Here is a 26,931-nt window from a genome sequence, read left to right as displayed (position 1 = left end):
TTTCGTGCACGCCAATGTGTACTTGGGACCTCAGTACTGTCACATACAAGCTTGGGATTAAAACCACGCCCCTTGACTCAATGACAGACCTTTGACCACTTGATCAACCAATCCTCCCCAAGATCAAACAGAATAACCTTACTATAAAAACATTAAACAGAATAACCTTACCATAAAAACATCAAACAGAACAACCTTACTATAAAAACATTAAACAGAACAACCATAAAAACATCAAACAGAACAACCTTACTATAAAAACATTAAACAGAACAACCATAAAAACATCAAACTGAATAACCTTACCATAAAAACATCAAATTCATCAAGACATCTAAACGGTGATTCCATTGCATCCCATAATGCTAATATAAAACAGACAGTAGAGAATGACCTTTCACCTCCAGACAAAGATTTCAAATCTTTAGCAGACTCTCCACCCTGTATAGCTGGCATCACCTGAAAATACAGCAACACAAAACTTACTGAAAGTTATAATTGTTGAAATTCCATAGCCTTCTTCATCTGATCAACATTAATGCTGTGTATACATTTCTAGTCAATTCGATGATCAATGGTGATAACTCAGAAAGTATTTATTGAAAATTGTTGAAAATTAATAGGCTTTGTCATCCCATGAACATAGACATTGTGTCAATAGAGAGAGAAATGGGGTTAAATGCCCACTCAACACAAACAAGGTCATTTCGGGACTAACATATGGTTAAATTTTTTTATTTCAATAATTCGATTGGGCGTAGGGGTCTTTAGCAGTTGGAGGAAACTGGAAGACCCGGAGAGAACCAACGAGGCTGGACAGGCGACCCTACTCCTTGACTCAATGACAGGCTTTATGAGACAGCGCGCACATGCTAACCATTCGGCCATCCACCCCCCCACCACCCCTGGTGTATCTGTATCAAGTTTATACTGAGATCCAATCAAAGTTTGTTATTCAATTCTTTAATTCAAATGGTTTTGGATTCCATTCCATCTATTATTATTTGGATTTACATTTGAATATGGGCGTATAAAAACAGTGATGTCTGGTAATTCTTCTTTATGACTTTACAATGGGTTGCCAGGCAACCAAATATGAAAATGCACCCACAATATGTGGAAGAAAAAAAAACTTACAGTGATTTCTAACGATTCCTCTTTATGATTGAAGCTCATCTTTCCCTGATATGTTCTGTTACTCAATAAGATAATGAAGAAATACTTGGCCCGTAGCGCAATATATTGACGTAATTTAGAATATTGTTTGTTACGATTTGCCATTATTTTCTCCATATTCTGAAATATAAAATTAAATGATTATCCTTCTTGAAATAACTTTTGAAATTCCATATCTACGTAAATTAAATGAAATGAAATGGGGTTTAACGTCCTACTTTTCTGCACCAAGTATGCTAATGCAGATGGACACACACCACACAGCGCACTAAGAGGAAATTTTGCCCTGACAGCTGTATTTACGCCTACTCTTCCTCGCAGACTACGCTGATGCCACTTACAGTCAATGTTTTCTTAATTGTGTTAGTGAGCTGAAAAAAAACCTCTCCTTAATTTGCAAAATTACTCTCTTAAAAAAACTCTACCGGTTTGGAAAAGTTGGTGGATTTGGTTAATAAGGACAGTTAATCATAATAAAGACAGTGACTTCTTTCATTTATAAGACAGAGATACATAAAGAACAAGTCTATAGACATGTACAACCAGGGCTCATTATAAGTAGCATACACAATTACACAGAGATACTTAAAGAACAAGTCTATAGACATGTACAGTCAGGACTCATTATAAGTAGCATACACAATTACATTTGACAATCATAAAATGCAATGTGAAAATTATGGGGAAAGAATTTCAGCTGTAAGGGGCACCAACAACAAAATAGCCAGGATAGAAATTCAGGCGTTCCATTGAACAAAATCTTAATTTAGTGCCTTAAAAAACAATGAGGGCCTTTCCTTGATTAAGCTCTTAAAAAAACAATGACTGTACTTCCCATACTTAGAAAGTTCAACTTTTAACTTTTGTTTTATATTCGTTAAAACAAACCTCGTTAAATTTTCTGAGTTGGGTGACTTCATATTTTATTTTACGGAATGCGTCGCCAGTTTCTTTGTATTTTCTGGTTATTTCTTCATAATTACCACGTCTGTAAAAAAAACAAAACCATATTTAAAATATTTATCATATCATCCAAATTTTAGTGTAACTGAAATCAAGCAGTGGGAGGAATCCGGAGAAAACCCATGAGGTTGGACAGGCAACCCTGCTCCTTGTCACGTACAACCTGGGAATCAAAACCATGCCAGTTGACTCAATGACTGTCCTTGTAAGGATCAGAAAGAAAGACATAAACAGGATTTAGCTAAATGCCAGCGCCATTAATAACCTTTTCTCTTGTCTGCGATATCACCTCGGTGGAAGCGAACGTAAAATACAACTAACTCATCATCATAACCTTTTCTAAAATAAACTAATTGTTTCAGCTTACGATTTTTCTTCGTTTTTAATGGTTTTATTTATCTGCATAATTTCACTCTGTAACGTCTGAAACGCTCTATTGGTATCCACTTTCTCAGGACAAAACCTTGTTGCTTTCCGCACCAATTCCTGCAAAAATCAATCAGGATTTTACATGGTTGTCAATTTCATAAAAGACAAATAAATGGTCCTTTTCATGGATGGTGTGGCTAGCAAAGGGCACACAAGCTTTTAGGTTATGCAAACTAAACTTAAGACAGGTTGCCAGGCAACGAAACATACGCCCACAGCAGCTAAATCGTCCGGGCAGTCAACATGAGTTGTTGCATATTTTTACTTTTTTCGGTAATGAAACATTTATAATACACTAAAATAATTAAGTAATTATCAGAAAATCATTAGAATTTGTTTTGTTTTTATAAAGTTCTGCCCCATGCTAACGTTTAGTATACGATACATTTAATATCATGGATTTAGATGTTCAAGCAATCAAAATTCATTGAAAATCAATATACTTGTTCGTCTCAAGACCTTAAACTCTAGCCTCTAGAGCGTCACAAGATTTTTCAAAGTGATCAAGGGCCATAACTTTGGCAGTAATTATCGGAAATCGTTGAAAATCAATAGGATTCTTCGTCTCATGACTTCATGCGTATAAATTTATAGTCAATCAGATATTAACTTTAGCCTCTAGAGCATCTACAAGATTTTTTGAAGTGATCAAGGGCCATAACTCTGGCATTAATTATCGGAAATCGATGAAAATCAATAGGATTCTTTATCTCATGACCTTAAACACTGTATAAATCTAAAGTTAATCGGATATTAACTTTAGCCTCTAGAGCGTCCACAAGCAATTGTAGACGCCGGACTGACGGACGGACCGACAGACGGGGGCGACAACAATATACAACATTTCAATGTGGGTGTATAAAAATTAAGGAACTTGCAGGGGTCTTTAAAAGTTGGAGGAAATGAAATGGGTTTCAACCGCCTACCTTTTTGTGCTAACTGAGCTAATGAAGATGGGCGTATGCCATACAGTGTGTTATGAGGGAATTTTACCAGGACAGTGGCATTTCCGCCAACAATTATTCAAATTCCAAATGCCAATGGCTCTTTACATTCATGTTAATGTGCATGGTTTTTCGCAACACTTAGACGCTGTTCATTACAACGATATGACGAATAGAAATGCTGCTCCCTATGTAACAAGACCACCACCATCTTCATTTGCCGTGAACCAAAGTGGTAGGCCTGTTTTAAATCCGATTGATTCCAAGCAGAAGGATTATCTAGTTTTGATATTTTGAGAGATAGAGAGAGAAATGGGGTTTAATGTCCACTCGACACAAACTAGGTCATTTCGGGACTAACATATGGTTTAATTTTATTTCAATAATTCGTTTGCGCATAGGGGTCTATAGCAGTGGGAGGAAACCAGAGGACCCAGAGAAAACCCACGAGGTTGGACAGGCGACCCTACTCCTTGTCACGTACAACTGGGGATTCGAAACCACGCCAGTCGACTCAATGACAGACTCTATGATACAGCACGCACGTGCTAACCATTCAGCCATCCAACCCCCCTTGATATTTTGATATTGTTAAATAATCAATCTGAGTGCATATTAACGTGCATTAAGCTGTGAGAAATTTGATATTTTAGCGAAAAATGTAAATCGCACTTTGTTACTTTAATCGATAAATAAACTCTACCTCCAATTCTTCTTCACATTTTTCTTTCTTTTTTTGAAAATCAGCAATCGTTTTTTCCTGATTTTTTAAGATTTCTTCGTTTCGTTTACTGCTGTGTTTGGCTGATGTTATCTCTCCACTAACACTATTACTTTCAATCTAAATATTAAATAATTTTTAAAATTTATGTCTTCAATTTAACAGGATATTTCTGTATTCTTCGTACCTAATTTGAGCAGGGATTTTTAAATATCTATTTATGTCTTCTCACTTCATTTGAAATGAAATGAAATGGAGTTTAACGTCCTACTGTTCTGCTCCGAACTGGGCTAATGAAGATGGGCATACGCCATACAGTGTGCTATGAGGAAAATTTTGCCCGGACAGCGGCACTACGGCCTACTCTTATATCGAATTCCAACTGTCAAGGGATCTTTTACATGCACACCAATGTGTACACGTTACCTTGTTTTTTTGTCCCATCTGAACGACTAGACAGCTGTCCTTGTCAAGCCCTTTGTCCTGCATCACTGACAAGGGAGAACCACGCCAGAAAATCTGGATGAACTTTCTCGGCCAATGCTAGGATCGAACACTCGACCACCAGGTTAGCGAGCCAGCGTCTTACCCACTTAGCCACTGTGATCCCCCGCATCATCATTTGATCCAGCAGCTACACAGATCTACCGTGCCTGTCCAGCATCTCTTACTTTTTAAATGAAATGAAATGAAGTTTAATGTCCTACTGTTCTGCTCCGACTGGGATAATGAAGACGGGTATACGTCATACAGTGTGCTTTATGAGGAAAACTTTCCCCGGGCAGCAGCGCTATGGCCTACTCTTATATTGAATTCCAACTGCCAAGGGATATTTAACATTGGCAGGACTAAAAATATCAAATATTCATTTATCCTGTTGTTGTCTTGGTAAATATTGACCTGGATATGAATCATGATACAAATCATATCTTAGCACTTGAATCATAATACGTAGCAAATCGTGACTGCAATGGTAATTACCAGCGCTATCGTCCCCCCCCCCCTCCCCCAGGTCTTCAGAACATGTGAAAATAATAAATAAATCAAGTACCTGTAAAGGTTCGGATTCTTCCATTCTCGTTTTAATTTTTTTCTGTGTATCTTTATATTCGGTCTCAGCTTGTTGATAACACCCCTGCTTCTCTTTGAAATCTTCAACAGCTTGTCTGTGATTTTCTTCTAGTGCTACAATCTGTTGATCATAACCCTCGATCTCTTCTTCCTGAAATATTGCATAATTATCACACTTGGACTGATCTGTGGCGAATCCATGTGGGGGGGGGGGGGGAGCCTAAATGACAATATGTCACAATGCATAATCATCACTTGGACTGATCAGTGCTGAATCCATGGGGGGGGGGGGGCTAAATGACACAATGCATAATTATCACTTGGACTGATCGGTGGCGAATAACAAAATAGCAATGGGACTCATGTCTCCAACCTCATTCCCCTAAAAAAAGCTCCCCAAAAAGTGTTAAGAGGAGGGATTCAGTAACACACACTAGGTCATTTCAGGACTAACATATAATTCAATTTTATATTAATAATTTGCCTGCACGAAAAGGACAATTTTGAAATAATGTGCTCAAGGGAGAGTGGTCGCTTCACTTGTTCCCACCCTAGCTACGCCACTGCCTATTTTTAGGAACTTTCCCAGGAATGAACCATGAACCTCGGGCACGGAGCCACCATGGTCTACTCTTATATTGAATTCCAACTGTAGAGGGTTCTTTTACGTGCACACCAATGTGTACAAAGGACCTCAGGTTTTCTTCCCACCCAAACAACTTGACGCTGTCCTTGCTAACCCCGGACCGTCTGGTCAGTGAGCAAGCACCTGACTCACTGAGCCACTGTGGCCCCTCCTCTGCATTATAAATAAAACAAGCCAACAATGAGGCTGATATGCCCTCTGCCATCCCAATATAAATAGATGACACATTTATCTTTTTGAAAAGTATCGAAAATGTTCACGATGGAACTCAGTTAAGGTTTTAAAGTACAGGGTAGTGAAACTCTAAATTCTCCAGAAGTTAGAATCAAAGTTATCTTGTCCCAAAGCATCGACCAATGAAATTGCTAAGCTCTGATTAACTTCAGTGGAAATATGTTAATCATCAAACTCAATCAAGACATTCATCTAATGAACATCTGCATCAAGTTTAAACATTCTAGCTCAATTAAAAGCAGAGTTGTTATGTCCCAAATTCTTTACCAATCAAATCGTTCATCACTTAAGCAGAAAATTATCATTATGGAACTTAGTCAAGGTACTGATATAATGAATCTATACTCAGAGTTTCATTGCTCTCACCCAATTATAACCAAAGTTATCATGTTCCAAAGTCTCAACCAATCAAACTGTCAAGGCATTCATCTAATAGACACCTTCATCAAGTTTGAACATTCTACCTCAATCAGAAGGAGAGTTATTGTGTTCCAAAAGTGTGACGGACAGCCAGACGGACGGACCCATTTTCCATTTTTGTAGTCCCCTGTTTTCGTCAAAAGGTGGGGTATAACAACAACTTACTAGTGTAGAAACATCAACTGGAGCAGGATCTTCAATATTCATCAGTTCTTTGATTTTCTAATAAACAAACAAAAAGTATTTCATGCATTAGTTTTTTTTTTTATCTCTTTATGAAAGTCATTTTCAGATCAAAAAAATATTGAGCAGTACTGATACGATCTCCAAATAGTTTTACTTATTTATATGACTCAATAACAGCATAATGATTTTACTTATTTGAGTACCGGCATCTAGTAATGTTCAAGCTTACAATGTGTCTGCTTCAACTTTAATGAAATGAAATGAAATGAAATGGGGTTTAACGTCCTACTGCTCTGCTCCTAAACTGGGCTAATGAAGACGGGCATACGCCATACAGTGTGCTATGAGGGAAATTTTGCCAGGGCAGCGGCGCTACGGCCTACTCTTATATCGAATTCCAACTGCCAAAGGATCTTTTACGTGCATGTCAATATGTATATGGGACCTCGGTTTTGCGTCCCATCCGAACGACTAGACAGCTGTCCTTGTCAGGCCCTCCGTCCTGCATCACTGACAAGGGGAAACCACGCCGGAAAATCGGGATGAACTTTCTCGACCAATGCAGGGATCGAACACCTGACCTCCAGGCTAGCTAGCGAGCCAGCGTCTTACCCACTTAGCCACGTGATCCCACTGGCATCTGGTATATGGTAATGTGTGTGTGTGTGTGAAATAGTTTTATTCTACATCCGCTTCCACCGATATCGCAGGCGGTAACAGGCGGGTTCATGTATACAGTTAACACAATGACTTGCGAGAAATATGACAATCTCTGTATGACCTTTCACAATGTGTACAAATTTGACGCCACGCTTTATTGTCCAGACCAGTATTTGTTATAGTCAAAGTGGAAATAACTATCAGGGGTTCTTTTTAAGTGCAAGCCAATGAGTACGAGAGAGCTCATTTTTTCTTGTCTGTCTGACGAGAAACCATGCTATATTTTAGTTCAAATCAGGTAGGCAAACAATTTTGAGAAAATTCTCATTGAAATACAGCTGGGACATCCCTTTTAAGAAAGTAGAAATGAAATGGGGTTCAACGTCCAACTGTTCTGCTCCGAACTGAGCTAATGAAGACAGGCAGACGCCGTGCAGTTTTCTATGAGGGAAATGTTGCCTGGACAGCGGCGCTATGGTCTACTCTTATTTCGAATTTTAACTGTCAAGGGTTCTTTTATGTGCACGCCATTGTGTCATCGATTTTTTGTCCCATCCGAACGACTATACATATTCCCTTGCCAAGTCTTTCGTCCTACACCACTGGCAATATGTAGCACCATGGGTCTTTTGTCTGACGTGGAGAGCGGACCAGGAAACCGGTCGCCACATCCTACGTAGACCCATGCATCTTTTCTTACTACATATTTCTGTAGCCTTGTGATCGTCTAGAATTTGTCTCTAGCTGTCTTTACTTCTGCTTCACGTTGTGTATTTACTTCTTACAGTTTCTTAAGACGTATGTCTTACCAGGAATAACAATGCAACAGTTTGCTTCTACATTTTATATATATATAGCTGAATACAGGTATACAAGCATAGCACAAATTACAATACTAGCTAAAACCATTTCTCTACCCTAGCCAGCCTCGCGGCTGTCTAAGAACTCAAATGGTCCCTCTCTGGAATCTAATGGAAGTCCGACTTAAAACTTTACTATGATTTATTTTATAAGACTCCTGGACATCACGCACAGAAAGCCTGTTCATGGCCCTGAGCCTGTGCAATTAACGATATGATTGGTTACTTTATGTCAAATGATGCAATTAGAATAATTCCACTCACGTGTAATTCTGGTGGTAAATTATTGACACGTTTTGGCTAAATAGCTTTTTTTAATATAACAATATGTCAATTACAGACTAAGTTGATTTAGTGCACACTATATATGTGAATATGTTTGAAATTACTAACTTGCCAAAGATATTAATTAATGAAATATAAAGGCATCATATTTCTCTATTCCTTGTCTATAAATTAAAAAACAATGTCGCAACGACGATAGTGCTACAAAGGGAGAGCCATGCCAGAAAATCCTGATGAACTTTCTCGGGCAACGTTGGGATCGAACACGGGACTTCCGGGTTAGGGAGTCAACATCCTATCCACTGAACCACTGTGGCTCCAAAGTTGAAATGAAAATTTCAAACTTACATGATTGGTGCTATTAATGGCCTCCATAATTTTCATCAGCTGTGTTTCACATTGTTTCTCCTCCCGTTGATTGGTTTTTATCTCCGTGTCAATCTGTGTTCGTTTCTGACGTAACTGATTATAACTTGTCTCTAACTTCTGTACCTCCATTTTACACGCCTGTATGCCTTCCTCTACGTTTGACGTTAAAACCAGTGCCTTGTCGTTATTGTTGGAATAATATCGAAATGTAGGTGCGCAATAAATCTGATCCCCAACCAGTGTAAACGCCTAAAACGAAACACAAAATTCAATCTATTGAAGGGCTACAGAATAACATACTTGGGGGTAGATATCCGACTTACTGGACAAACAAAAGTTAATTAGAATTAAAATACCGATGTGATGTTATGCTTTAATGTTGGTGTACCATTATTTCTAATAATGGAGTGGGACACGTGCCAAACTGTACATTATTTTATACTATACCAATATTGGAGTCATGTGATGATATCATTGAAATGCACGTGCGGGATAGTGTCTGTATTTTAAGTTAATGGTACTGTGCAAGACATTGCGTAATATATTTATACAATATTTTCTTTCAACCGCTCGAAAGGTGTATCAGGCAGAGGTCCTTTCCAAACAGAAAATTCATCTTTCAGGAATTGCAGCGTTGCTGAAAATAGACTCTCATGACTTGAAATCATGTGATCGATAGAGCAGATAACTTTCCTTTATTTGAAACAAACATCTGTCAGTTATCGATGATGAAACTTACCTCTTTACATTTAATAGGTGCTTTACGTTCCATCACGTGTCTGGCTTCCTTGTTATCACTAATTAATATCACATTCTCAACACCTCTCTACAAATAAATTAATTTGTTATTATCACTAATTAACATCACATTTTCCATGAATAAATTAATTTGTTATTATCACTAATTAATATCACATTTTCCATGAATATATTAATTTGTTATTATCACTAATTAATATCACATTCTCGACCCTATCTACAGATATATTAATTTGTTATTATCACTAATTAACATCACATTTTCCACAAATAAATTAATTTGTTATTATCACTAATTAATATCACATTCTCGACCTTCTTTACAAATATATTAATTTGTTATTATCACTAATTAATTTCTCCATGAATAACATTTCTCACTTAAATCTATGTAAAACTAAATGAACAAACAAATAAATTAATTTATTATTATTACTAATTAACATCACTAAATCTGTACTCCTCTCTACCCAAAAATGAAATGGGTTTAACGTCCTACTGTTCTGACCAAATGCTGACAACCAATGCTTTCGACTGATCAGTGTCTTTTAGCTCTTGTGTTCACATTTACCAAATGAACAGGTAATGTTCCAGTCTACTTCACTCGCCACAAAACAAGGCCAATTGATCGCCAACCCCCCACATTTACCAAATGAACAGGTAATCTTTCAGTCTACTTCAGATTAAAAATAAGCTAAGAGAGAACTGGGGTTTACTGTCTACTAGACACAAAACAAGACCAATTGATCGCCACCCCCCCCCCCTCCAAATAATAAGATGAAAATGGAAAGAGTGTTTTACCTGATCTATGAGTGTGTTGGCTATGACAGGATCATCTGTTTTTATTATATCTAATAAAGATGGGTAATCATTACACTGCACTCGCTGAAAATATACAAATAACAAATCTAACACTGGGAGGTTAATACCATTCAAAATATACAAATAACAAATTTAACACTGGGAGGTTAATACCATTCAAAATATACAATAAATCAGGGAGCCACGGTGGCTAAGTGGGTAAGACGCTGGCTCGCTAGCCTAGAGGATGTGTGTTCGATCCCTGCATTGGTCGAGAAAGTTCATCAGGATTTTCTGACGTGGTTTCCCCTTGACAGCTATCTAGTCGTTTGGATGGGATTAAAAACCAAGGTCCTGTGTATGCATTGGCAGTTAGAATCCGATATAAGAGTAGGCCATAGTGTCGCTTCACGGGCAAAATTTCCCTCATAGCACACTGTATTAGGCAAATTAGGCAAATAGCCCAGTCGGAGCTAATAAATCACATAATAGGTAGCTAGGACATCGAAGATTCTGATTATAACAATTATAGGGTATGAAAATCAAGAATTTTGGAACACCTGACAGCACCGTTTTCTCGTGAATTAAGTGTTTTATTAAAATACAGCCGTGTGGAACTTTATGCATGATTCGTGCAACTAGATCTAAAGACTGGATGTGACATGCGTCCTCCATCTGAACTTGTCAATTTACAGTGGCATCATTAGTGATGGTTTGGTTTAAGTAAAATATATCCGTTGAAGAAGTACTTACATGTCTTGAAACATCATGAACATTTGACTGAAATAAAAAAAAACTTCAAACATTAAATATCTTAAATTCTAAAAAAAAAAAAAAACCCCAAAACCCCCCAAAATAAGTTCAACTACATCTAGCACAATCCCTTCATTTTTCCCCACGAGATTCATCAAGTTGCAGTCCTGAACAGCTAATTTCGGTCATAAATGGTTTATTCGAACTGTCTACAAGAAGAGAAGAGAGCTGAAGTAGAAAATGAATAAAAACTATTCTAAATACTGCTTGTCTTAAACCTGTATCATCAATACTGCATGACCTAAACATGTATCATCAATATTGCTCACCCTAAACCTGTATCATCAATACTGCTCACTCTAAACCTGTATCTTCAATACTGCTTATCTTAAACCTGCATCGTCAATACCGCTTACCCTTAACCTGTATAATTAATACTCCTTACCCTAAACCTGTATAATCAATACTGCTTACCCTAAACTGACAGGTGATAATTGATGGCCGTTTATTTGGACATTCCTTTGCAAAGATTTGTTCTAGAAGTTTTTCGTCATGATGATCATGACAACAGAAGGATGACACCAGACCTTTTAGACAACTCTCCGTAGCCAACGCCCACTTCTGATCTGTTAGTTGAAAACATGCACCTGAAAAAGAAAATAGTTTGCCAGGCAATGAAACATATGGCCTCAGCAGCTAAGTCATTGGATCCATGCAATCGAAATAAAATTTTAGACTACATATGTTAGTCCCAAAATGATCTTGTGCTGAGAGGACGTTAATGTCATTTTCTCTCTGAGACGAATTCCTTTAAAGTAACAATATTTTTATCAATCATTAAAGATAGGTTGCCAGTCATAAAAACATACGCCCACAGTAATTAATTCCTCTAAGCAGTCCACAAGAGTTGTCGCATACATTTTCTTTTATTGCTAACGCCCTTTACTAGCCGTTCAAATTATCGGAAATCATTGAAAAATTAATATGCTTCTTCTCTCATAAATATGCATTAATTTCAATACAAACGGAGCCTCTAGAGACTCATGAGCGTAAACATTGTGAAAAAGTTTAAAGTCATTCGAATGATAACTTTGGTTTCTGGATTGTCCACAAGATATTTCAAAGTGGTCAGTAATTATCTGAAATTGTTGAAAATCAATAGACTTCTTTGTCTTATGACCTTCATGTGTACAAGTCAATTGGATATGACTTTAGCCTTTAGAACGTCCACAATTGCTTGCGGACAAGGGGGAGGGGAGGGATTATTAACAACATTTTAATGTGGGCTTATAAAAACCAACCCCACATCCAGTATTTCCATGGAGTTAAAACGATCAACTACAAACATATTCTGATTTCTGCTCTAATATAAATGTGATACTTACCAAGGGGTCCCCTTGGTTTTTGATGGAATTTTCCACTTTTATGATATTCGTCAATCCTGTTCATTACAGCTGGAATATATCTACCAAATCTCTGAAATCGGTCCTTTCTCGATGCCATCAGTTCATCTAACTGGCGTTTACTCTGATTTAAACTACCTCGTAACTGTTGTTCATCTTGACTAAAAAATAACAAAAAGATTCATTCAGTCGTCAACATCCGGCAATCTGTGTAATCACTATTTCAACTACCAAATGAAATGAAGTGAAATGGGGTTTAACGTCCTACTGTTCTGCTCCTATGCTGGGCTAATGAAGACGGGCATACGCCTTACACTATGCTATGAGGGAAATTTTGCCCGGGCAGCAGAACTATCGCCTACTCGTATATCAATTTCCAACTACCAAGGGATCTTTTATGTGCATTCCAATGTATACACAGGACCTCGGTTTTTGGTCTCATCCGAAGGACTAGACAGCTGTCCTTGTCAGGCCCTTCGTCCTACATCACTGACAAGGGGGAACCACGCTGGAAAATCTGGATGAGAACTTTCTCGGCCAATGCAGGGATCGAGCACCGGACCTCCAGGCTAGCGAGCCAGCGTCTTACCCACTTAGCCATGTGATCCCCCAACTACCAAATACTAGTAGTTTACAAGTTATAGAATTGAAATAAAATGGAATGGAGTTTAACGTTTTACTTTTCTGCATCAACCAAGCCAATAAAATGAAATGGGATTTAACATTTTACTTTTCTGCATCAACCGGGTCAATAAAATGAAATAGGGTTTAACATCCTACTTTTCTGCATCAACCGGGCCAATAAAATAAAATGGGGTTTGACATTTTATTTTTCTGCATCAACCGGGCCAATAAAATGAAATAGGGTTTAACATCCTACTTTTCTGCATCAACCGGGCCAATAAAATAAAATGGGGTTTGACATTCTACTTTTCTGCATCAACCGGGTCAATAAAATGAGATAGGGTTTAACATCCTAGTTTTCTGCATCAACTGGGTCCATAAAATGAAGGAAGGTTTAATTTCCTAGTTTTCTGCATCAACCAAGTCAATAAAATGGAATGGAGTTTAACGTTTTACTTTTCTGCATCAACTGGGCCAATAAAATGAAATGGGATTAAACATTTTACTTTTCTGCATCAACCGGGTCAATAAAATGAAATAGGGTTTAACATCCTACTTTTCTGCATCAACCGGGCCAATAAAATAAAATGGGGTTTGACATTCTACTTTTCTGCATCAACCGGGCCAATAAAATAAAATGGGGTTTGACATTCTACTTTTCTGCATCAACCGGGCCAATAAGATGTGACCCTACTCCTTGTCACGTACAAGCGGGGAGTCGAAACCACACCACTTGACTCAATGACAGAACTTATGATGCAACGTGCAAGCGTTAACCATTCGGCCGCCCAACCCCTCTGAGCAGGGGAGATCAGACTGGAAAATCTCGAAAAACTTTGTGTGCCAACACAGAAATCAAACCTAGGTTCTCCTGGCTAGTGAGCCAGCGTCTAATACACTGAGTCATCCCTTGTCAACTCAAGTTATTATATCGAATTACACCTACCCCAAAGTATAAACCTCATTTTTTAATCTGCTTGTTGCAGTTAAATATTGTTCCCTGTCATGTGACGTTGATTTGTTCTTCGCCTGGAGATGTTCCAAACTTTCTTGTAACTCGTTAATTGTTGCTTGTCTTGCCAACCGATCAGCTTCATAGTTAGTTTGTGATCTGAAATTAACAAAATTATACTCAAATGATCTTCATACAAACCAACAGCAATGCTAGGTTCCCACTATCCCGATTGAAATCGTGTTTTTAATCGTGGAGTAATTGTGGTGATCCACTATCCCGATTCGCGCTACGATTGAAATCGTTGTTTTAATCGTGAAATAATCGTGGTGATCCTATCAGGTCTTATTATATGTTGAGGACAGTCGTAGCAATCTTGTTGATCATATAGAAATGTATCCGAACGTATCTGCACGTACCAGATCGTGGATTCAATAGGGACAATCCAATCGCACGACAGTTGGAACCTAGCATTAGGTTGATATCTCTTACCTTTATCCAGGTCTAGGACAACTGACCCTTTGACATCTGCCCCCCACACTCCAATAATTCCCCTCGCCCCCAGGACAATATTTTTACCCTAGCACCATACGGTATCTAGTCTGTTTTCTCTTCTAATGGACAGTTTATTGGTGACCAGCAAGCCTGGAAATAAGGCACCTGTCACTGACAATGTCAGGCACTAAACCTCTGGTGCCTGTCATTTTGTCCGGCACTGATTTGTCTTTTTTATTGATATTATTAATACATGTCCGGCACTAAGTTGAAAATGTCAGGTACTATTTCATTAGTGCCTGACATTTTGTTAGGTACACGTAAAACCATTATTTCCAGGCCTGGTGACCAAAATCAGCTGTTCAATGGAAGTTCAATGGAAACTACAGGTTTGTTCTAGCCGGAGTTTTTTTATAAGAATATTTTCTAAATTATTTCCAATGCAGGCTAACAAAAATCAATCGCAATTTTCAACTTCAGTTAGATACTGACTGGTAAAATGGGAGGCCTGAACCAAATTCCATATTGACAGGCAAAATGTGAGGCCCAAACCAAATTACAAATTGACTGGCAAAATGAGAGTCCAGAAGCAAACCATAAATTGACTGGCAAAATGAGAGCCCAGAATCAAATTGATTGACAAAATAGGAGACCCAAACGAAATTACAAATTGACTGGCAAAATGGGAGACCCAAACGAAATTACAAATTGACTGGTACAATGGGAGCTCTGAACCAAACTGTAAATTGACTGGTAAAATGGGAGCCTCAAACCAAATTACAAATTTACCTGCAAAATGGGAGCCCATAACCAAATTATACATTGACTGGCAAAATTCTACCCTAGAATCAAAGTATAAAGATAGGTTGCCAGGCACCGAAAAATACGCCCACAGCAGCTATATCGTCCGGGCAGTCAACAAGAGTTGTCGCATATTTTTACTTTTTTCGGTAATGAAACATTTAAAATAGATTAAAATCTGATTAAGAGTAACAACTCATTAAGTAATTATCAGAAAACCATTAGAATTTGTTTGGTTTTTATAAAGTTCTGCCCCATACATTTAGTATACAAAACTTTTAACATCATGGATTTAGCTGTTCAAGTCATAAAAATTCATTGAAAATCAATATACTTGTTTGTCTCATGACCTTAAACACTGTGTATAAATTTAAAGTCAATCGGATATTAACTTTAGCCTCTAGAGCGTCCACAAGATTTTTTAAAGTGATCAAGGGCCATAACTCTGGCAGTAATTATCGGAAATCTCTGAAAATCAACAGGCTTCTTCGTCTCATGACCTTAAACACTGTGTATAAATTTAAAGTCAATCGGATATTAACTTTAGCCTCTAGAGTGTCCACAAGATTTTTCAAAGTGATCAAGGGCCATAACTCTGGGGAAAATTATCGAAAGTCGCTGAAAATAATAGGCTTCTTTGTCTCATGACCTTAAACACTGTGTATAAATTTAAAGTCAATCGGATATTAACTTTAGCCTATAGAGCGTCCATAAGCAATTTTGGACGCCGGACCGACGGACCGACAGACGGACGGACGGGGGAGACGGCAATATACGACCACATTTCAAGTAGTAAAAACTACTTACGATGATTTAATCTCATCAATCTTTTTAATGACCAATTCTCGATCACGCTTCACACTCTTTAAACCATCTTCATATTTACGGAAAACATTCTACAAAAATAAACCATTAGACATTAGTGATATACATTACATATATCTACCATACTTTAATCAAGCCTGGACATAAAGTTATATCTTTAACTCACCTGTGCTTGTCGAACTTGTTCTTTACTGTCCTGGACGTTTTTTTTCTTGGTATGTAAATCCGGTTCTAATTTCTTCACCTCATCAGAGATAGCCATTACTTTATCATTGATCTCCTTCTGTCTCGCTGTTAACTGTTTGATTTTAACCTGAAACAACAACACTGACATTAGTAAACAAGCAAACATTTTATCACAAACAGCTTACTCCATCACTAACTGTTTAATATTCTCTTTATATGTCCGGTTTCCTTCCACCCGTATGCGCAAGCGAATTATTGAAATAAAATTAAACCATATGTTAATCCCGAAATGACCTAGTTTGTGTCGAGTGGAAGCAATATGATTAAAACACAGATCCTATTTCGTTTCGTTTTTATAGTTCGAAATTTCATTTTACTTGTCTTTGCTACACTATGATCTGGAAGATTTGTTGCCAGGGTCTTTAATGACTCCACCAAAGGAAAGTTGAGGGCTGGTAAAGTGTTTGCAAAAAGTTGATTACAAATTGACACAAACTCTGACAAGAATTTTAATAAGATTCTGACAAAGACATGGCACAACAGATAAAATATTCTACAATTCCAACCTTTGAATTAGCTGTTTTTTGCTGAATTCTGGGTAATTTTCCCTCTTCATCTTTGATTTCTTTCTCAATCGATTTAAGAGCCTAAAAACATGATACAAATGATGGTAGAAAAAAAAAGAAGTTTGACAATACCATTACCCTCTAGCAGGACAAAATTTCTGAAATGAAATGGAGTTTAACGTCCTACTGTTCTGCTCTGAACTGGGCTAATGAAGACGGGCATACGCCATACAGTGTGCTATGAGGGAAATTTTGCCGGGGCAAATGCAGGGATCGAAAACCTGACCTCCAGGCTAGCGAGCCAGCGTCTTACTCACTTAGCTATATCTCGTAACACACTGCATGGAGTCTGTCAGTCTTTATTAGCCCAGTTGGTGCAGAAAAGTAGGACGTTAAACTTATTTCATCTCATTTTAAAAGTCATCGGAAAAGCTTCATAAATTTTTTATATAATGCAAGTAATTATGTCAACATATCCTTTCCATGAGTATAACACGATCCTGAATGTCAATGTTACCTGCCACAGGTAAATTTCAACGTTAGCGATTTCAGTTATTCTCCGCGGGTAGTCATAACTTTACGCCAATAAACAAGCAGTGACGTAATTTTAGTCCTTCTGCTCATAGAAATATAGACTAGAATATGAGCAGAAGGGAGAAAATGACATCATGGATTGTTTATTGGCGGAAAGTTACGACTACTCACAGAGAACGACAGAAATCTACCTAGTTTCTTTTTGTCCAATCAGAATGACTAGATACTGTTTCATCCTGCACCAATGACAAGGGGAAATAATACTAGAGAACTTTCTCTGCAAGCACAGGATCGAACCTTGGACCTCCTGGTTAGTGATCCAGCACCTTACTCACCGAGCCACGGCGGCTCCCTGAAAAGCACAATAGAAGCTGTCATGAAGTATTTTTGTGCTATTCAAATGGAGACTTTATCTAAACTAATATTTGTGACTGCCGTTTGTCTATCTGTCAAAGGGGGGTTGGATGGCCGAATGGTTAGCACATGCACGCTGTATCATAAGGCCTGACATTAAGTCAAATGGCGTGGTTTCGAATCCCCGGTTGTACGTGACAAGGAGTAGGGTCGCCTGTCCAACCTCGTGGGTTTTCTCGGGGTCCTCCTGTTTCTTCCCATTACTAAAGACCCCTACGGGCAAGCGAATTACAGAAATAAAATTAAACCATATGTTAGTCCCGATATGACCTAGTTTGTGTCGAGTGGAGGTTAAACCCCATTTCTCTCCCTCTCTATCTGTCCAGGGTTGGCGGCTACACTAGGGCTGACCCGAGGCTGAAATTTGGTGTACAGGGGTAGCTGAAACCGGGGAACAACAAAGGCTAGGTGGCGTAGGCCTACCACTTTCGTTGTTCCGGCCACAACCTGGGCAGCACCAGGTTATCTGCTAGTTATTAATAAAATGTTGTGTTTCAATATCGACTCACCCTTTCTTTCTCAGATACAATCGACCAGGCTAACTCTTTCTTTAACAACTTTTCTTTATCTTTTAATCTGTCTAATGCATTAAAAGCTTTAAATTTCTGCTCCCATTTTAAAACTTCTTTCTCCAAATAAGGTAAGGTCTGAAAAAAATATATATCTTTCAATTTCAATGAATAGTATGTAGGTATTTTCATGGCGTGGCATAATATCTTGTTCTATGTGACAAGACTAATCATTGCTGTTCTGAATTGTGTTTACGTCAGGCAATGGTCACGGTACACCAGCTCTAACTTTCTACCACAGATGGTGCAACATGTGGCAATCACTTGTTCAAAACCATGTATGAGCTTCATTATGAAATCTTGAGATACACAAACTGAAAGTAGCATAGTAGTAAACATACAACTGTCCGCCCTACATTTCAATGTAACGAACCTCTTAACTCTGTTATCCTTGAGCCTTAAAATCATGAATATTCATCAAAACCTAGCAGAAAATGTATATTCGAACCCTTTTTTCGATTATTTTTCATATATATTTAGCCAGGTGTGCCGCTATTTTTTCATATGTTTCAAGGTGTGCCATTGGCAAAAAAAGGTTGAGAACCACTGCTCAAAATGATCAAGATGAACTGACAGTTTTTATTTCAAATAAAATAATCTGATCGCTCACCTTTGTTTTACGGTCGATGATCTCGTTAGTAATTGTCTTCTGTTGATTGGCTGTCGCGTAATCTTTCTTCATCTGATCTAACTGGGTGGCTTTTAGAAAAAACTGAAATATGTAATTAGTACATCTATCATCAGTTTCGCCTTTTAATTCCATTAACATAGAATAAAAATATTTGTACCGTGCCAGAGCATTCGTTTTAGTCATATTTGACACAAATCTGCTACGTCATCACTGTCATGTAAATGTTTTAAAGACTATGATCGTCATTGTTAATCCCTTGCAAATTACACTGAAACTTAAATCTTTAAAAGCAGCATCTGTACGAGGGGTTGGATGGCTGAATGGTTAGTGCGCTGCATCATCAGGTCTGTCATTGAGTCAACTGGCGTGGTTCCATTCACCGGTTGTGCGTGACATATGATTCAATTTTATTTCAATAATTCGCTTGCGCGTTGGGGTCTTTAGCAGTGGGAGGAAAACGGAAGACCCGGAGAAAACCCACAAGGTTCGACAGGCGACCCTACTCCTTGTCACGTACAACCGGGGAATTGAAACCCTGCCAGTTGACTCAATGTTTCTGTGACAGACCTGATGATCTAAAGCACAGGCAATTGACCACTTAACCACCAAATGACAGGAATTTGTGATGACCATACTTTACCTTGTATTTATCTTGTGGACTTTTAGAATTCAGAAAGTTTCTACTCGTATCCTGATTTAAAATGGCCACTGGATTATCAACCTGAATATTGAACTGATCTAAAATATGCGCCAATTCTTCCCTTTTATCGGACACTAGTTTTCCTATAAAACATTAAAAGAAACATAAATATACAATTCTCCCCTATTATCTCACACGAAATGAAATTGGATTTAACGTCCTACTGTTCTGCTCTGATTGGGCAAATGATGACGAGCATACGCCATCCAGTGTGCTGTGAGGGAAATTTTCCCGGGCATCCGCACTATGGCCTACACTTGTATTGAATTCTAACAGCCAAGGGATCTTTTAAGAGCACACCAATGTGTACATGAGACCTCGGTTTTCCATCCCATTCGAAGGACTAGGCAGCTGTCCTCGTCAGGACCTTCGTCCTGCACTACTGAAATTCATCGTCAACTGATTATTTCTACTTCTTTATCTGGTCGGATGTTCTTGGAGTTTTTTACTCACCTTCTTTAGATCTCAATTCATAACGACTTCCGCCTTCAGCGAATAATTTACGCTGTACCAAGATGGAATCCCCGTATAAATCTGGTTTGTAGGCATCCAATCCTCGGTTTCGTAACTTCACTTCTATTTCTGCCTTTCTGTTGAAAGATAAACCCACTTTAAGTTATGGAGATATAAAGAAAAGCAATTGAAATGAAATGGGTTTATCATCCTACTTTTCTGCATCAACCTGGCTTAAGGAAAAATTTGCCTTAACATCGGTGTTTCCACCTTGTTTTCGTCGAATTCCAACTGTCAAGGGAACTTTTAAGGTGCAGGCCTACGAGTTCATCCAATTTGAACGATTAGACGTTTGTTTCCCCTGGCCAGACCCTCTGTCCTGCACCAATACGGAAAAACAAACCAAGTTAGAAAATCCTGAGGAACTCTCTCAATGGAATTGAACTAGGGACAGCCAGCATCTTAGTCACTGAGCCATCTGTGACTCAGACAAAACTATGGCGTTTAAGATCTAGTCAACGCATTACTTCAGTTTTCTGAGATTTTGTCCAGAGAGAGAGTGACACAAACTAGGTCACTTCGGGGACCAACACATGGTTCAACCCTATTTCAACAATTAGCCTGTGCGTAGGGGTCTTTAGTAGTGGGAGGAAACCGGAGGACCCGGAGAAAACCCACGAGGTTGGACAGGTGACCCTACTCCCGGTCACATACAACCGTGGATTCGAAACCACGCCAGTTGACTCAATGACAGACCTTATGATACAGCACGCACTTACCATTCGACCATCCAACCCCCCGACTTTTGTCCAACATATTACAATAGTTTACTTAAAGGGGCATTAGGTAGGATAGGTAAAGAGCTAAAAATAGTTAAAAAATAGATGATGAAATAGGAATATGTTGAAAATTTCAGTCAAATTACTTCACTCTGAGCCTAGATATCAGCAATACAATAACATTGTCATTGCTAGCATTGTTATGATAATAAACAAAGTCTTGATTATCCATTTTTATTATTTCATCAACCGCAAAACGTATTCAAATCTACTAAATATCGGAGCCATCTGATGGCATCAAGAGTTGATTATGGCCTTGGTAAGTTAATTAATGCCTAATTAATAATTTATATAGCATTTAAGGCCTAAAGAAAGACCTTCAATAGGCAGATTTAGCTCTTGCATAATGCCTGTTTAAAGAATTCATATTTTAAAGGTGGACGATGAAGTGTTTTTGGGGGCCAATTTAGATAAATAAACAAACCTTTTCCCAGTTTTAATAAAAGATTTGACAGAAGAACCACGACTGGTTACAGAGGCTTTACCACCTAAACCAACAACTACAGCAGTTACCACCGCACTTTTACCACCTGGAAAATAATCAAAATCTTTAGAAACAACAAGAGCTTTTTTCCTGACATTAATTGCTTTAACATTAGCAAAAGATAAGTTGAAAACCAACAAAACATACGCCCACACAGGTTGGTTGGCTAGTTCTTCCTAGTGCTAACATTTATTATACAATACATTTCATGAACTTTCACCCTGTGTATAGATTTCAAGTCGATTGGATGTTGGATGATAACTTTAGCTTCTAGAACTTCCACAAGATTAGAAAATTGATGAAGGTCGAACAGTAGCCTATATAAGGCTCTCAGCACTAATTGTTCAACACCTCATCAACAGAATACCACCATCATCTCTAGGAATAAATAGTTAACGTCATAGTTAATAAGCCTGGAAATAAGGCATGAAGTATAAAATGTTGGATACTAGTTCATTAGTATCTGACATTTTGTCAGGTACACAACAGAGAGAGAAATGGAGTGTAATGTCTACTCAACATAAACTAGATCATTTCAAGGCATGTTAATTCTTATTTCAATAATTACCTAGCACGTAGGTGTCTTAAGCAGTTGGGGGTGACCACGAGGTTTGACAGGTGACCCTACACTGTACTCCTAGTCATGTACAAGCTTGGGATAGAAATCACGCCACTTGACTCAATGACATACCTTGTAAGCGCAGACCTTACAATCTAAAGCTCACACGTTAGATCAGACTACCCGACCACCCAATCTGATTAAAACACAGATCCTACTTCGTTTCATTTTTATAGTTCAAAATTTCGTTTTACTCGTCAGACATTTGATTAACCAATAAGATCCTTGTGTCACTAGGATCTTATTGGTTAATCAAATGTCTGACATCATAGGGTCTAAAGCCACTCGTATGAACTCTGACGTGACCTATTGCAACAACCGGTCAGATCTTCATGTAGTGTAGGCCATCGAAAGTATAAAAAAAACGAAACGAAATATAGATCTGTATTTTAATCAGATTGCTCGGCCACCCACCCATTGTCAGGTACAACAAAGAATAAATCGTTAAATCATTGTGTTTACTTACTTCCATTTCGACCCACCACAAAGTTAACATGTGGCCCTAAACTAACGTCTAGACGACTGTGACACATGAAATTCTTTACCGAAACTTTTTCTATAATCCCAACTTCTCCTTCCTTTAAATCCTGGAGATAAATATAAACATGTATTATAATCTTCAAAGCAACAAAACCTGTTTGCTTTTCATTAAATCAGATGATAACTTTAACCTCCTGAGCTTACTCAAGATTTTTCAAATTGATCAAGGGCAATAACTTTGACATTAATTATCAAAAGTATACAACCACATTTAAGAAAACATGGAAATCTAATCGGCCATTGTAAGGTTAATGTTAATTTGACTTCAAATGGATGGATCAATCTGTTTCACAGAGATCTTTTAATATCTCTGTTATAGATGACTGTTTCGACACGTGACGTCACATCACGCGGCATCAATCATTGGCTCAATAGCGCGTGCATTGTTTACATAAGACGTTACTGATTCGGGCTAAATGGTGAATTTTACTTATTTTAATACCCATTTACACTAAATAGGAAATGATTTTTACCTACAAACAATTCAAACGTCTTTATGTATTTTTCTAATAAATGAAAAAAATGTTTTAGAATTTAATCTGACAAAAGAAAAAAGTTAATATTCGGGACTCATTAAGTCGCATCGATGTCCTCCTTATCAGTGATTGTAGCGGCCTAGCGAAAATTCACTGCTGATCAGTGTGTGGATGTGTGGATAGATAGATGTCAATTGTTATTTGAAAGCAAACATGCTATGTTATAATTAGCAGGATACCCGGCTTCGCCTGGGGCCCAATTCCCCCAGGAACCAAGTTCTTGCGGGGTCTAAAATCACCCAGGGCCCAAATTTGATGGCCTGAAACATTCATGGGGTTATGCTGGTTAATTTGATACCACATATGTGGGGGTGGAGAGCGGGGACCAAGCATTTTCGCTTGTGGCCCTTCCCAGTTGGCCCGGGCCCAAATTCGATGGCCTAAAACATTCCCTGGGTCATGCTGGTTAATTTGATACCACATATGTGGGGGTGGAGAGCGGGGACCAAGCGTTTTTCGCTTGTGGCCCTGCCCAGTTGGCCCGGGCCCAAATTCGATGGCCTAAAACATTCCCTGGGTCATGCTGGTTAATTTGATACCACATATGTGGGGGTGGATCGCGACAAGAAACTGTGATGGGAGAACTCATCTTTGATTTTATTTATATAGAAGATAATTAATGAACTAACTGTTTGAGGTTGAAAATCAGGATTTTGTGAGTTATTCATGTCACTATTATCGCTAATGCTGTCATCACCATTTTCTTCTTCCTCATCACTAACAAGCCGTCTTGCTGACTTCCTCTTCTTGGAGGATGACACATCTGCGTCATCCTTTGACTTTCTTTTAGACATCTGTAATCAAACAAAATTTATAATAAAATCACACGAACACAGGGGCAGAAACAGGAGTTTTGATTAGAGGGGGGCCTGGATGAATCCTCCTTCGAGGAAATTTGGTTAAATCGAGTGTTAAGGGTGATTTGTGGAGCATATCTCGACCTGAAAATAACATTAAATAACGTCGGTTACATCACCTGCACAGCTGACAAGAGGAAACCACAAAGGAAAATCCAAAGAACTTTTTCAGCAAATAACAGGAGCAAACACGAGACCTCTAGGATACCGAGTCAGCATCTATTTACTGAGCCACCGTGGCTCCCTTGCCCGTTTGGAAATCTGGATTTTCAAGATATACTGTAGTTATTTACTGTATATACATTTATGAAATGAAATGAAATGGGGTTTAACGTCCTACTGTTCTGCTCAGTAACCTATAGCTACGAGAACATAGCTAAAACCGTTGAGATATACTGATGTCGTCTGATGTGTTTGTTTTTAGCTACGATTGGATGCCTTTGGTTTCAAGTGGCAAACTTAATTTCTTTCTTAATGCATGTAACATCTTTAAAATAAGATAAGTTTATACTATTATGATTAATTAAACTTACAGAGGCCAATGTAGTGGCACAACTACTGCCTAACTCCAAATATTCATGTTTAAATTAATGAAGCATTTTTGTGTCGGACATTTAACGCCATCGAAACCTATTCGTCGTTACAGTGCTTTAGATTGCCCTTTTGATTGGCTGTTATAAAAGCCTTATATTTAGCCAACGCCTTCATGATGACAGCATATCGTTTAAAAAGATGGCGGTCTTAGTAACGGCTCGATTTTAAAAACAACGATTTGTACCTCTTTCAGGTAGGATTATATGCTAAATTGTAGTTGGGTGTGGCAGAAATAATATAAATAACAATAATCAATCGTTGTTTTGATTAAAAATATTTTTAATTTTGTTTACAAATGACGGGTGCAAATCGCTCCTGCATGTGCTACATTGGAGTTAATAGCACCACCTCTTATCTCGAAACACAGAGGGTTGAGAGATAAGATTTGTTATCTAAGTAACCTAGAGAGTTAATTATGGGCTTGCCATGTTAATATACATGTATGTGTAAATAATAGTATATATAACCTTTGAAACCAAAATAATGACCTACAAACAGCCGATTTACGTCTTACATAATGCAAATGAAATGAAATGGGGTTTAGCGTCCTACTGTTCTGCTCCGAACGGGGCTAATGAAGACGGGCAAACGCCATACAGTGTGCTATGAGGGAAATTTTGCCCGGACAGCGGCACTACGGCTTACTACTTATATCGAATTCCAACTGTCAAGGGGTCTTTTATGTGTACACCAATAAGTACATGTGACCTCGGTTTTTCGTCCCATCCGAATGACTAGACAGCTGTCCTTGTCAGGCCCTCCGCCCTGCATCACTGACAAGGGGGAACCACGCCGGAAAAATGCATTTATAATGACTGTTCCATGTAGAAAACAATAATCTGCATAAATTTCTAAAGGTGGTATTATTTATGACGTATCCGTTTCAGGCCTACACCGACAGGCAACTTAAAATGTGTGATTCGTCCATGGAGTGGACATTGTGGATTGAGGGGGGGGGGGGGTGAATACAATCTCTCTGCCCCCTCCAACTCCCAACCCACACTATTTTGAAAAGGGGGGGCACCGCAAAATGAGGGCACTGACCGCGGAGACGCGGCACACCGCTGAGAGGGGGGGGGCCCAAGAAAATTATCCCGTCATTTCCTACATCTGTAGCCATTCCAAGAGCTATTTGGCTGATATTTTCGTCTAAGTAAACGTTCGGAAATCTTTGAAAAAGAGCCTTAAAATTGAGCAAAACTCGAAAATTGTCAAGGCGAGCAAGGCATTATGATGGGAAAAAAGACGAATCTATTCCCTAGCCACTTCACTATTTAAGCCTTGCAACTTGTACTGTCCACACATGAAACAATGCTACATCAAGTTGCACTAATGCGCGTCGGTGATGGGCATGAGTGTATAGTAGTATACGCCGCCGATGCTATCATTGATTTCTGTCTATAGTCACTCTATATAGAATTAGGGCACCGTCAGCTAAACAACAAGAATTCGTTTGAAAGTGGAAGCATTAATTAGACCAGACTGGTGTGTTGAGTTGATGGTTTGAGTCATTTGGGATCCCTGCAACGGGTTGGGAACGGACATATTTGGGTCTGAGAAAAGGCACTTTCAGCAGTAAAAAAAACACTGTCGAAATGATTATATGAAAGTATAAACTATAATCAAAGAACTATTCTATGCCTATGGCTACGTACATAGTAATACTAAAATAAACATGATTTATTTTTAGATGTCATGTAGATCTACTCATAGTCAGTCGACTAATCGGCTACGGACACGACAACAAATTCCCTAATATTAGATAGAGCGAGCTACGTTATCAACATTTAAAAATTCTGGTAAATTTAAGAATTAATATTAACATACGAATATCTTCAACTTTTTTCAATTATTCCTTTCGTTGCGTTGAGAATTACCTTGAAAAGTGGCGGGAAAGAGAAACAAAGTTGGAATTTCCCAAAATGTTTTAGTCTTGAATTACCAGACACTACTGGTAATACCATCTCGCCTAAATCGTACAGAGATATTTCGCCCATTTTGCGAGGAAAGAAATGAAATGGGATTAAAGTTC

The 26,931-nt window shown here is 38.3% G+C and overlaps 1 protein-coding gene across 3 annotated transcripts in view; it reads right to left on the bottom strand.

The window, feature by feature from the left end:
- Positions 1-26,822, bottom strand: part of LOC126818583 (structural maintenance of chromosomes protein 6) — a 30,659-nt gene extending 3,837 nt beyond the window's left edge. Inside the window, exons 1-25 of one of the 3 annotated variants that reach the window (XM_050546051.1) lie at positions 26,777-26,822; positions 24,078-24,242; positions 22,839-22,959; positions 21,694-21,799; positions 20,431-20,567; positions 19,918-20,060; positions 19,257-19,358; positions 18,587-18,724; positions 17,130-17,210; positions 16,544-16,690; positions 16,360-16,448; positions 14,251-14,415; positions 12,663-12,841; positions 11,752-11,924; positions 11,278-11,304; positions 10,525-10,608; positions 9,704-9,790; positions 8,944-9,213; positions 6,770-6,826; positions 5,285-5,455; positions 4,216-4,353; positions 2,507-2,625; positions 2,065-2,164; positions 1,138-1,296; positions 307-459 (exon numbers count right to left, since the gene is read on the bottom strand). In XM_050546051.1, coding sequence (XP_050402008.1) covers positions 307-459; positions 1,138-1,296; positions 2,065-2,164; positions 2,507-2,625; positions 4,216-4,353; positions 5,285-5,455; positions 6,770-6,826; positions 8,944-9,213; positions 9,704-9,790; positions 10,525-10,608; positions 11,278-11,304; positions 11,752-11,924; positions 12,663-12,841; positions 14,251-14,415; positions 16,360-16,448; positions 16,544-16,690; positions 17,130-17,210; positions 18,587-18,724; positions 19,257-19,358; positions 19,918-20,060; positions 20,431-20,567; positions 21,694-21,799; positions 22,839-22,959; positions 24,078-24,242 — 3,111 coding nt within the window. In that variant the 5' untranslated portion in view covers positions 26,777-26,822. Of the gene's footprint in view, positions 1-306; positions 460-1,137; positions 1,297-2,064; positions 2,165-2,506; positions 2,626-4,215; positions 4,354-5,284; positions 5,456-6,769; positions 6,827-8,943; positions 9,214-9,703; positions 9,791-10,524; positions 10,609-11,277; positions 11,305-11,751; positions 11,925-12,662; positions 12,842-14,250; positions 14,416-16,359; positions 16,449-16,543; positions 16,691-17,129; positions 17,211-18,586; positions 18,725-19,256; positions 19,359-19,917; positions 20,061-20,430; positions 20,568-21,693; positions 21,800-22,838; positions 22,960-24,077; positions 24,243-26,554; positions 26,631-26,726 lie in introns of those variants that run through there. The other 2 variants (XM_050546052.1, XM_050546053.1) reach the window with 2 other exon arrangements.
- Positions 26,823-26,931: the final 109 nt, after the last annotated feature.

Source organism: Patella vulgata, chromosome 4 (assembly GCF_932274485.2).
Source record: "Patella vulgata chromosome 4, xgPatVulg1.2, whole genome shotgun sequence".
Taxonomy (NCBI): domain Eukaryota; kingdom Metazoa; phylum Mollusca; class Gastropoda; family Patellidae; genus Patella; species Patella vulgata.
The sequence above is the reverse complement of the archived record's forward strand: the minus strand, read 5'-3'. Positions and strand labels throughout refer to the sequence as shown.